This window comes from Suricata suricatta, chromosome 10 (assembly GCF_006229205.1).
Source record: "Suricata suricatta isolate VVHF042 chromosome 10, meerkat_22Aug2017_6uvM2_HiC, whole genome shotgun sequence".
In the NCBI taxonomy this organism is placed as follows: Eukaryota; Metazoa; Chordata; class Mammalia; order Carnivora; family Herpestidae; genus Suricata; species Suricata suricatta.
In genome coordinates this window covers 102,930,569-102,943,206 of record NC_043709.1, presented here as the reverse complement: position 1 = coordinate 102,943,206, position 12,638 = coordinate 102,930,569, and the positions used below count along the sequence as shown (strand labels likewise).

General features: G+C 46.1%; 1 protein-coding gene across 2 annotated transcripts in view; it reads right to left on the bottom strand.

Moving 5' to 3' along the window:
- WNT5B (Wnt family member 5B) overlaps window positions 1–12,638 on the bottom strand; it is a 47,173-nt gene that overhangs the window by 16,755 nt on the left and 17,780 nt on the right. The window contains exon 1 of one of the 2 annotated variants that reach the window (XM_029955621.1): window positions 5,250–5,657. The exons of the other annotated variant lie outside the window; for it this stretch is intronic. Within the exon in view, the coding sequence (XP_029811481.1) occupies window positions 5,250–5,354 (105 nt within the window). The 5' untranslated portion in view covers window positions 5,355–5,657. Of the gene's footprint in view, window positions 1–5,249; window positions 5,658–12,638 lie in introns of those variants that run through there. 2 annotated transcript variants of the gene reach the window in all.

The window sequence follows — 12,638 nt, the reverse complement described above, 5'->3', positions numbered from 1 at the left end:
CTCACTTACATTCTTTGCTCTCCTTCCTTACGCGGAGCTAGGCGGAGAAAAGAGAAGATTAGGGATTGGTTTCATAAGCAGGGACGCATGGAAGTTTCTTGCCTCCCTCCCACCAGGGTGGAAGGAAGCTGACTGGGGACTGATGGTTTGGTCTTAATGAGTGAGACGCATTAAAAGCTCAGTTTGTGGGTCATTGGTGAGTTTTACAGCAGGACTCAACCAGGGGATGCTGTCCTCTGCGTAGGAAGAAAGATCTAGTAAATACAGAAAAGACAGGGAAGGGGATTCCTTGTGCTGCCTTTTGTCAGACTGCAGATTTCCTCAGAGAACTAAAGCGTCTCCCCTTCCTAGGAGAGGTGAATGTCATGTCAAACAGCAAAGTGAAGCATGAGAGAATCCAGGGTCTCTGTCCTTTGGTGGTGGAGGTTCGAGGAAGGGAAAGGTGCCTCCATAGGGCTTGAATGAGCTGGTCAGACATCTGCTCTGCCCTAGTTCTTCATTCATTCATTCATTCATTCATTCATTCATTAAAGTCATTAATCAGATGTGCACAGGGGGCCAAGTACGTGCCAGCTACTGCTCTAAGCACCAGGGATGTGGCAGGAAACAAGTAAACACCCGAGGTGTCAGGTTCAGTGAATATAGGAAAAGCCAAGTGGGGACAAGGCTCAAGAATAGTAAGGGGTGATAGCTTCCATTATTTAGGGTCCTTTAGGGAAACCCTTACTCTGCAATATCTGCCCAGTCCACCTCTCTCCAAACTGCCGTGGGGATGGGCAGGTGGCAGGAGTGAGACCCCACTGCACGTCCCCGACGCCGCTGTGCCACGTCTGAGGTCCCTTACTGAGATGCGATGCCCACCTTTGCCACCAGAACCAGAGGGTGCATATTTGAATACAGATTGTTTGAATACAGGGCTCCGGGTCCTCTTCCTTTTGCTGGTTGGACTCAGTCACCAATTTTCATTCCATTAAGTGGCCACATGCAGTTAGTCCAGAGATAGGAGACCAAGGAGAGAGATGCAGGCAAGTGGGGCTGACCCCAGCCAGTCTGTCCTCAAAGGGACACCTCTGTGCTTCCACACACACCTCAGAGCAAGGGCTGACACGGTGAAAACCCCACCCAGTTGGCAAGGGCTTGACAAGGTCATGAACTGTTCACAAAAGCCACTACCGGGTGTTCAGGGCTGACCTGCCCCAGAGCCTGAGGACTCAAGCGACATCGGAGTCACACATGAAATGGTGTCACATCCCACACCTGCCCTCTTGCCCCAGACAGGCACCCTCACACCTCAAAACCTACCCAGAAATAACCAGCAGACTCCATGGGAACCTTTTCCTGGTTGCCACCGGCTAATCCTTTCTGTGTGACCCAAGGAGAAGCTATAGAATGCGTAATTACAAAATACACTTGCAGGGCACCTGGCTGGGGTCAGTAGGTAGAACCTGGGACTCTTGATCTTGGGGTCATGAGTCCAAGCTGCCGTGTGGACCCTACTTAAAAAAGTACATTTGCAGGGTGCCTGGGTGGGTCAGTGGGTCAGTCGGTTAAGTGTCTGACATCAGCTCAGGTCACGATCTCACAGTTCATGGGTTCAAGCCCTGCATCAGGCTCTGTGCTGACAGCTAGGAGCCTGGAGCCTGCTTCAGATTCTATGTCCCCTCTCTCTTGGCCCCTCCCCCGCTCACGCTCTGTCTCTCTGTCTCTATCTCTCTAAAAAAATAAATAATGAACATTACAAAAGTACATTTCCAATGTTGTTAACGTTCCTGACATAACAAGATAGACACCGTCAGTAGTCTGTGGGAAGGAAGTGCCTTCCTTTGTGACCTTCTAGTTGCACTGATGTCCAAGTGTCTGCCTGTTAGTGGATGATCTCCACGAAGGTGAGAGAGGGGGACAAGGGACAGGAGTGATAGAGCCTTCTCCTCTCCCCTTGGCTGCTTTTACCACTGTAGAAAAAGATGCTTTTTTTTAATGTTTATTGATTATTTTGAGAGAGAGGGAGAGAGAGGGTCCCAAGCAGGCTCTGCGCTGACAGTGGTGCAGGACTCTACGCCACAAACTGTGAGATCATGACCTGAGCTGAAATCACGAGTCAGACCATTAACCAACTAAGCCACCCAGGCGTCCCTAGAGAAAGATTCTTTATGGATCTCAAAACACTTGACAAGCACCTCCTAAAAGGCACTCAGGTTCACTTATTTCCTTTCCCTGTTTTCTGGTAAGTGCTCACCCTCCTTACACAGATCAGTTCTCTGTGGTCTAACCCATGGCTCCCACACCAGTTTTCCTAAAACACTAATTGCGCATCTTAATATTCCCATTTGAAGACTTACAGTGGTTCTGAGTTCTTTAATCATTGTAAACTTCCCAGCCTGGTGTCATTTTATGTTTCATTTGTCTCCTGAAATTCCCATTCTGGGATCTCTTTACCAGTTGCCCTCTGCTTCTAAAACAAGCTCTCTTTTCCCTCAAGCCCTCCCTCTGATCCTCTTCCCAGGGATGCTTTCTTGTCTCCAGCAATACCTCGAAGTCCATGCTCAAGATTCACTTCCTCCATAAAGCTGTCTTTGATTAATCCCATGCCATGAAAATCTTTCCATTGACTTGGGATTTCCTTGGCACCTTTGAAGACAGGGAACTAGTCTGCAGCACCCCATCCCACACAGGCTGTCTTGCAACTGTGCAGATTTCTTCCAGTAGATCCAAAGCTTCCCGAAGGTCCAAACTCACCTCCCCTACTTTCCCTATATGCCCCACTCTGCCTGGTATACTTTTACTAGACAACAAAAAATGACTCTTGGTTGATAACCGGTGACAATACTAAATATGAGCGAACACTTACTGGCACCTCCTATGTGCACTGAGCCAAACATTGTACATCGCATTCTCCCATTTACTCTTCACTAAAAGTCTATGTGGTATATTCCATGATTATCCTCACTTTGAATATAGGGAAACTAAGGTATAAAGAGGTTAAGAAACTTGTTCATACAGCAAGTGATGGCTAGACTCTGGCCTGGAATCCAGATCTTTCTACTCTCCCCAAACACAGGTAAATATATCCCATGCTTGGTAGCTCCCCTGTCTCTGGAACATAACACCTTCTCCGCTTCGTTTTTGATCTTTCCACCATTGCCCTGTAACTGGGGCTGTGAACAGTACAACTATCAGATCACAACATCCTGATTTACAGGAAGTAGCATGAAAAGCAATGTTTATCAAAAAAAAAAAAAGGCTGATTATAAAGTGACTAGTATAAACACACACACACACACACACACACACACACACACACACACACACACACAGAGCCTTGGCGGGGGAGGGGATAGAGCGACTTTTCCTCATCCAAAAGGATATCTGGATTGCAAATAAGTCTGGCTGTTTAAAGTTGGAGACATTAGGGGCACCTGGGTGCCTCAGTCGGTTAAGCGTCCGACTTTGGCTCAGATCATGATCTCATGTTTGTGGGTTCGAGCCCCGTGTCGGGCTCTGTGCTGACAGCTCAGAGGCTGGAGCCTGCTTCGGATTCTGTGTATCCCTGCGACTCCCCTGCTTACTACCCTTCAAAGGTTCCCCTCCTCCTAAAGGATGAAATCAAAACTCCTCACCACGTTATGCAAGGCTTTTCAAAAATCTGAGCCCTGTCAACCTTTCCATCCTATTTTAGTTTTCACTTTGTGCTCCAGGGACCGCAAACTGCTATATGTACTTTCTTACCCACTGAGGTTAGCCTTGCTAACTTCCGGGAATGGTTCCCGAAGATCAGGCTCCTTCTTCCGGAGGTCACACCTTCAAAGACACCTTCCCCGCCCATCCTACCCAGAGAATGGCTCTACCTCCATCAGCTTCTCCCAAGCTTCTTACATGCTTTTGTCACAACATTTAATATAATGTGGCTTAATTTGGCATGCTGCTTATTTGTAGTTTGTTTCCTTCCTCAAATGCTTTATTCACCATCTTCTCCCCAGTGGTTGGGAGAGTACCCACAGGTACCTGGTAGGTGCTCAATAAGTCTTTGCCAACTGAAAGACAAGAACAGTCCTCTTTGGCTCCCAAGAAAATAGAAGGCAGGCTACGAAGGCCAGCCTCCCATGGAGACAAAGGAGCCTTTTCAGCTTCCATATGCCCCAGCCCACAAAGAAGCCGTTTCTACTGATGTACCTACCCCTTAACTGGGAGTCTGCATTCACTGCTAATTGAGATTTTGGACATTCCAGGCGTCGGCCTGATTTCTAGCTTTTCCTCAAAGATGCGAATCGCATTCAGCTTCTAAGTATCTGAGATGTTGATCTTTGGGGTGCTGTGATCTAGCCTTGGGAAACATGAAAACTCTGCTCTGAAAGGCAGGACACACTAAGTGCCTGAGGAATCCGAGGGACCCTTCACTGTCACGATGTGGGATTGGAGTAGCACTCTTTTTTTTTTTAATGTCTTTATTTTTGAGAGAGAGAGAGAGAGAGAGACAGAGAGTGAGCTAGGGAGGGGCAGAGAGAGAGAGGGAGACACAGAATCCGAAGCAGGCTCCAGGCTCTGAGCCGTCAGCACAGAGCCCGACATGAGGCTTGAACCCACAGACTGTGAGATGTGACCTGAGCTGAAGTTGGATGCTTAACTGACCAAGCCACCCGGGCACCCCTGGCGTAGGACTTTAAGGAATGTGTAGGCTTTAAGTAGGAGAAGAGGGGAAGAAGGATTTCACATAAAGATATAGTTTAGTCAAAGACAGAAAATTTCAAGGTGCTTTGAGAAAGGTAGGAGAGATACTGCAATAAATAAGGACTTTAGGGGCTCCCGTGTGGCTCAGTTGGTTAAGCATCAGTCTTTGATCTAGGCTCAGGTCATGATCTCATGGTTCATGGGTTTGAGCCCTGTATCCGGCTCTTTGCTGACAGCACATAGCTTGCTTGGGATTCTCTCTCTCTCTCTCTCTCTCCTTCTCCCCTGCTAGTGCTCTCTCTCTCAAAATAAACAAACATTAAAAGAAAGAGAAAAAGAAAGAAAGAAAGAAAGAAAGAAAGAAAGAAAGAAAGAAAGAAAGAAAGAAAGAAAGAAAGAAAGGCAGGCAGGCTTCAATAATTTCCAGGGTTCTCAGAATCATTCTTGTTTGTTAAATTTATGTAGTTCCCCTGAACCCTGATACTGAATTCCCACCGAGCATTCATTATCAACCACCCAGGAAAACTCTCCTGATCTTAGGCTTCTCCCTGCAGGAATGGAACCTGAAAGCAATAATCAGTCACCTTTTCACAGTGAATTGATGGTTGGGTAAATCCTCCCAGAGAGTCAAGAAGCACCGAAGTTGAGATACTGATTGACCACACTCTTCTTTCGTGATCTTGTTCCATCTTGCTGGATCTTGCTAGTTCTCCGTCTACCAATTCTCTTCTTGGATCCAGGCCTAGAGTCTTGCTACCCCCTTTGACTCCTCCCTCTCCTTTTCCCTCCAGGCCAAACCAACTGTGGAGTTCTCTCGCCTGTGTCTCCACAGTATTACCACATGTATTCCCTCCTCTCCCTCCTGCTAGCAGGCTCTGAACTACAAGGAATTGCCTCCTTTCCCTTCAACAATTTGTACGTGTCTTTTTCCTAATTCTTATCTACTCAAGAATGGAATGAACTCCTTCTGTCCCCAGTCTTCTAATTTCCAAGGTAATAGCCAGCTACCAGGTAGCTCAAAGTATGGTCCCCAGACTAACAGTACTAGTATCACTGGGAAACTGATTAGGTAATACAAATTCTCAAGCCCCACCCACACCTACTGAATCTGAAACTCGGAGGGCGTTGCCTAGCAATCTGTTTAAACAGGCCTTCCAAGCAATTCTTTTTTCTTTCTTTCTTTTTTTTTTTTTAGGCTTCACACTCAGCATGGAGTCCGCACAACATGGGGCTTCAACTCTCCATCCTGAGATCAAGACCTGAGCCAAGACCAAGAGTCTCAACTGACTGAGCCACCCAGGCGCCTCCCGGTGATTCAGATGGACACCGAAATTTGAGAACCACTGCCCTACAGTAGTCTGTAGTGCTACATAATGAATTAATGCAGCAAATCTTTCAAGGAACATGTATCTATTTTAACGACAAATTTCTACCTGTCAGTTCCTTAAAGCAGTGATTCCTTACCTGGGGGAGCGGGGAGGGGCACGGAACCACAGAACATATGCAAAACCAAGCACTATCTCTGGAATGAATAAATATGTCCACCTACTTCTACTGTGATGGTCTACATATATGTAGATCCTTGTAATTAATCAAATACTAATTCATTTAAAAGTGTTACTGATGGAGGCGCCTGGGTGGCTCAGTCTGTTGAGTGTCCGACTCTTGATTTTGGCTCAGGTCATGATCTCACAGTTTCATAAGTTCCAGCCCCATGTCAGGCTCTATGCTGGCCACATAGAGCCTCTCTCTCACCCTCCCTTTGTGCCCCTCCCCTGCTCATGCTCTCTCTTTCTGTCTCAAAATAATAAATAAACAAAAAAATTTGTAAGTGTTACTGATGATTGTGGTAATGGTTGCACAACTCCAGGAATATATTATAAAGCACTCAATTGTACACTTCATACAAGTGAACTGTATGGTATATGAGTGATATCTCAATAAAGCTGTTATATTTTGTTTTAGTGTTTATTTTTGAAAGAGAGGGAAGGTGAGGGAGAGAGAGAAAGGGAAGGAAGGCCAAAGAGAGAGGGGGACAGAGGATCCAAAGTGGCTTCATGCTAATGGCAGAGAACCCAATGCAGGGCTGGAACTCACAAACCATGAGATCATGACCTGAGCCAAAATCAAGAGTTGGACATTTAACCGACTGAGCCACCCAAGCTCCTCAGTTACAAGTGTTCTTGGGGCTCCTGGGTGGCTCAGTTGGTTAAGCATCCGACTTTGGCTCAGGTAATGATCTCATGGTTTGGGGATTCGAGCCCCACATCGGACTCTGTGCTGACACCTCAGAGACTGGAGCCTGCTTCAGATTCTGTGCCTCCCTCTCTCTCTGCCCCTCCCCAACTCATGCTCTGTCTCTGTCTCTCTCTCAAAAATAAACATTAAAAAAATACTGTGCTATATTAGCCATCTTACGCTGGAAGCAACACACATATTTAACAATGGATGGACCAACTAATTGTGATATATTAATGTGGTGAAATATTAGGTAGTGATGAAAATGAGTGAACTACAGTTATATGCAACAACATGCATGAACATGAATGAATCTTACAAACATAGGGGCAGTGAAGAGCAGATGACTCTTCATCTCGAGGTCATGAGTTCACGCCCCATATTGGGCATGAAGCCTACTTAAGAAATAATAATGATTAGAATCTTACAAACATAATGTTGAGAAGAAGCAAGTCACAAAAGGATGTGTAAACTATGATTTCATTTACAGCAAAATTATATTGTTTAGGGACTCACACATGGGTGGCTGAGCCAGAGAGAAAAGGAGGGAAACAATTACGGTAACCATCATCAAGAGAGTGGTTTCCTCAAGGGTGGAAACAGAATTGTGAGGGAAAGAGGACATAAGAGAATTAAATTCTGGAGTGCCAGCAATGTTCTGTTTCTCAACCTGGGTTATGGGCACATGGCGGCTCCCTTTATAACAACTTAAGTTGTGCATATGGGCTCCGTGTACTGTTCTGTATCGGTTACGTTATGCAACAAAAAACACTTTAAGATAACAGAAAATTGGGTACATGGTGGCTCAGTTGGCAGAGCATGTGACTCTTGATCAGGAGTTCAAGCTCCATGTTGGGCCTAAAGCTTAGTTTTAAAAATAAATAAATAAATAAATAAAATGAGAAAAAAATCTCATTAATACCTAATGAGGGGATCTTTATATATTTTCTCAGTGGAAAGTAGAACTATAGTCTTATGGGGCACATGACCTTTTGGCGGGGAGCTTTAAAAGAGGGTCCTCATGGAGCACCTGGGTGGCTCAGTCAGGTAAGCATTCAACTTTGGCTCAGGTCATGATCTCATGGTTCGTGAGTTCAAGCCCCATGTCAGGCACTGTGCTGACAGCTCAGAGCCTAGAGCCTGCTTTGGATTCTGTATCTCCCTCTGTCTCTGACCCTCCCCTGCTTACACTCTGTCTCTATCTCAAAGATAAATAAACTTAAAGAAAAAGAAGAAGTGATGAGTTTAAAAAAAAAGAGGATCCTCATACTCAAAAAGAAACCTTTGCCTTAAATGCATGTTGAACAATTCAGGCACAGAAACAAGCACCTGGGATAACTATGTGAGGGCAGAGGGGGTGCTGGGGAGGGAGGAAGTTCAATGCGAACCACACAGGTACGCGGAGTCCAAGGCCTGGATCAACTATACGCGGGGCAGCAGCTGCCCTGACCGTACCAGGAGCTGCCTCAGCATTTCACCGCCTCTCTTCTCGCTCAGGGAAATGCAGATCTGGCGAAATCACCTTCTGGCAAAACCAACGCTGTCTCTCCCCCTTTTATTTTTTCTTCCAATTTTTGCATCTAGTCCTATAGCTAGCTGTTTCTCTTATATGCATTTTTAAGTTTATTGATTTATTTTGAGAGAGACAGAGAGAGCACAGCTAGCGGGGATGGGGCAGAGAGAGAGAGAGAGACAGAGTCACAAGAAGGCACCACGCTGGCAGCACAGTCAGAGCCCAATGAGGGAGCTCAAACTCACAGAGATCGTGACTGGAGCCAAAGTTAGATACTTAACCGGCTGAGCCACCCAGGCGCCCTTCAAAAATACATTTTTAAAGTAGTGACCTAAGATGAAAGCAATTATGTGCCCAAGACTTGATCAGACAATTTCGCAACCTCTGGAAAGAATCCCCAGATGCTCATCTTTCTTCTCAGCTCAATTAACATAGCCTTTCCCCGCCAGCCTTAATTATTTCTCCCAAGGGTCTCTCTCTCACTCTAGGTGTCTCTAGTTCTTCCTTCCAGGCTTTTCTCAATAAATCCTCTCTGCCCTAAGTCAGAGCATTCTTTTTTGTGATCTGCTTTTCCGAGGCTTCATGGAGATGAAAATTAAAAAATAATTTTTTGAAGCGGGTATCCCGGCTTCCAGCATACTGCTCACCTCCTAAATACTGTGTGTCTTTTCTCTTTGTTTTCTCTCATTTGCAGGAGAAATGATGCCCTGGAGACAGGGGATGAAGGAGACTAGAAGCAGGCAGGAGCTCCGTGAGCTTTAATTCTAGCTCTCAAGAAAAATGCAAGTCTGCCCTTCTCAAAACTGCGTTTGCCATTCCCCATGAGAAATTCCACACGATGTGGGAAATATGGAACAAAACAGACCCAATCATAGCACAGGATGACAGGGACACAGAAATAGATCCTGAGGCCCCCACCCTAAATATCTAGTTCTTGATGTTTCAGAGAAAATGGATTCTCCAGCTCCTAGTCCCTGGAGAAGTGTGAAAGTGGCCTCTCATACGCGAGCATAACCCCACCCCCCATCAGAGCAAATCTCCGAGACTTCGGGCTGTGCGGTCCGGTCCCGGGATGGCCCATCCCAGCGGACTCTCCCTCTTCAGTTACAGCTGGGGGATGGGCAGGCTGGGACCAAGCAAAACTTTATTGGAAGTCTTATTCTGTGCAGAAGATACGAAAGGAATTTTTCCTTCTCCTAAATCCTGAATAATTTCAAAAGATGCTCTAGCAAAGAAGGCAGAAAGGTATAGCCACAGGTCCCTGTGGTACAGGAGACTGTTTGAGAAGCATGGCCGCCATGGGTGTAGACTTTGTTTCAAGAGATACAGGGAGCTGAGGCGAAAGCTGTCTGGATGTACTCATCTTTTTCAAAGTAACCTATTTTCACTGGGTCTGGTCCTATGGGAAAATTTTTTTTTTCCTGGGAAATTGCCACCCACTTCCACAAATTTCCTGGCTTGGACAGAGTGAAAGAAGCAAAGAAATAGAATTCTGGGTCCCCATCCTGGGTGAGGTGATGACCTCTCTATGCCACGGGCTAATGAGAATAAAAATGTATCTTGTGCCGTTAATAAGTGTGTTCCTATTTTTGCAAACTGAGGCATATTGTAAAATGGCCGGGGGCAATCTGACTGTTTAAAAAAGCAGGATCACCAACTGGCAGACAACAAAATCTCTTTGGCCAACACAATGTTTTTAAATTTGGGGGATATGAATGCCTCAGTGAGTGGGAGAGAGGTGCACAGACTCCCTCAGTGCCCCAAATCCCCACTCTTCTCTCTTCCATTTCTCCTGGCTGCTTCACAAATTCATCCTGCTTGTCAGGCGCCCAAAGGTGGTTAACTATGCCATTGTTATTTAAAGGAACCGTAATATGTGTATTATATATTATAATTATATATATTACATGTACAACAGTCATTTTACTACGTGAATAATCATTCTGAACTATTTATAAATCTGGATTTGCACATATGGAGTTTTTGGAACACAGTTATGCTAATTCTTCTTTTTTCTAAATAGTTCTGTAATTTCATCCCAGGAACTAAGTTCAGATGAGAATTTATTGCCTCACCTTATCTAGTCTTCTTACTCTCTTGGAATCTTACTGAAGCTGCCAACCTTAGACTTCAAAAATTGGCAATTTCCATTTGGAAAAATAGGATAGTTTCTTCGTTTTTATAAACAAGTGGGAGGTGACTCTTGCAATGGAAAGAACAGCGGAAGTAGCAGCCCTGGATCAAGAGGCCTTGAGTGGTGAGTGCCAGGGCCTGTCTTCCACCTGTCGCAGGTCAGGTATGCCCTGAGGGAGGGAAGGAGGAGCCACTGGCTGGCGGGGCTCCAATCAATGGCAGTGTGGGAAGGGACAGACTGCAAGCTAATTCCACCGTCCACCTCCGCCCCCTGCCAGCTTACTGCTCCTGCAGAGAGGACCTTTCTGCTTGGTTTTTTTTGTTTATTTCTTTATTTTGAGAGAGAGTGAGCAAGAGAGGGGCAGAGAGAGAGAGAGAGAGAGAGAGAGAGAGAAAGAATCCCAAGCAGGCTCTGCACTGTCAGTGAGGAGCCTGATATGGGGCTCGAACTCACAAACCGTGAGATCATGACCCGATCATGACCCCAGCAGAAATCAAGAGGCGACGCTCCACCAACTGAGCCACCTAGGCGCCCCTACACTTCGTTTTTATACGGGGAGGCAGGGGGACCAGTCACTGTTATGCGGGTTGGCCTGTTACTCACCCTAGCTGTTGCGCCTACGTTTCAAACTGACCCTTAGGTGGCGCTGTGGAAAAGCTCCTAAATCCTCAACGGGAAGACCAGGCAGCTTTCTAAGGAAAACCATAGAAATCCTTCAGTCCCTCTCAGATGCAGCCTCACTTCCTTCCTCACCAGGTGAGAAGCCAAGCCGGCCACCTTTCTCACATCCCCCCCGTGCTGAAGACACACACATCTCCTTCACCAATGCTGGGGTCCCTGCCAGCCGTCTTTGGGCCAGGTTTGTGGGCCTCACAGGTTCTGATTGGGGAAAATTCAATAAAATCTAATTCTGAGGCTTCTTCAGGAAAAGTACGATCACCAAATTCAGGCCTGGGCACATTAAAGAGGCTTTTGGTTCACCGCTGAGATTCTTTCCTTTCTTTTATGGCTCCGCCTGGCCTCTTTCGCAGCGTTCCAACCCTCTTGCTAAATGGCCCCGGTTGCCACCTCCTGCCCTGGTGAAGCGAAGGGGCCAAGCCTCACAGCCTGGGCCACCGCGGCCAGGGGCTCTGCGGAAAACGGAGACGATGCGCAGAAGGCCACCCGGCAAGCACCCCGCATTCGGCAGCCATTCGATGAATGTCAAATGTCCATCATTTCACACGTATTTACTGTGGGCCTGCTGAGCACCTAGCACTCTATAAGAGATTATAATAAATTATTAAGGTGTTTCTCTCCCAGGAGCTCGGTATCACTGCCTTGTCCAGTATGGTAGGCACTGGTCACAGGTGGCTTTTTCATCGGACATTTCCATTATCACAGAGAGTTTATGGATGGTGCTGGTCTGGAGTGGAAGCTCGGCAAGAAAACAAATCATCACTCATATGAAACCAAAAGCTCCATTTGAAATCCACTATTTAAGGTTGGTGCAACAAGGGCTGTAATAGAGGGAAGGCGTAAACTGCTTCGGGCACCTGAGTCAGGGCGCCCAGCCCTGGCACCCGTGGCCCAGGACCAGTGTTCCACCCACCAGCCAGGGATGTAGACCTTTTCTACTTCAACAACAACCTCCACTCATCCTCTTTAGAGTTGTCAGTAGAAGAAGGAGACAATGTAATAAAGCAGGGAGCAATTTTTCATGATCAGAACTAAATGGGTAGCTATTTTGCATTTTTATTCAAGAAAAAAGGAAAAAGTTTAGACCCAGTGAAAATGCCAGAAAGTGCTGTAAATGGAATTCTTTCTGTGACTCCAATTCAATTCAATATTATTATTATCATTTTTTAATGTTTATTTTTGAGAGAGAAAGAGCAGGGGAAGGGTAGAGAGAGGGAGACACAGAATCCGAAGCAGGCTCCGTGTTGTCAGCACAGAGTCTGACACGGGGCTCAGACCCACAAATCAGATCATGACCTGAGCTGAAGTCAGATGCTTATCCAACTTAGCCACCCAGGTGCTCCCAAATCAATAAATATTATTGAGCACCTACCAGGTCTTATTCAGAGTAAGAAAAATTCTTATGCTCTT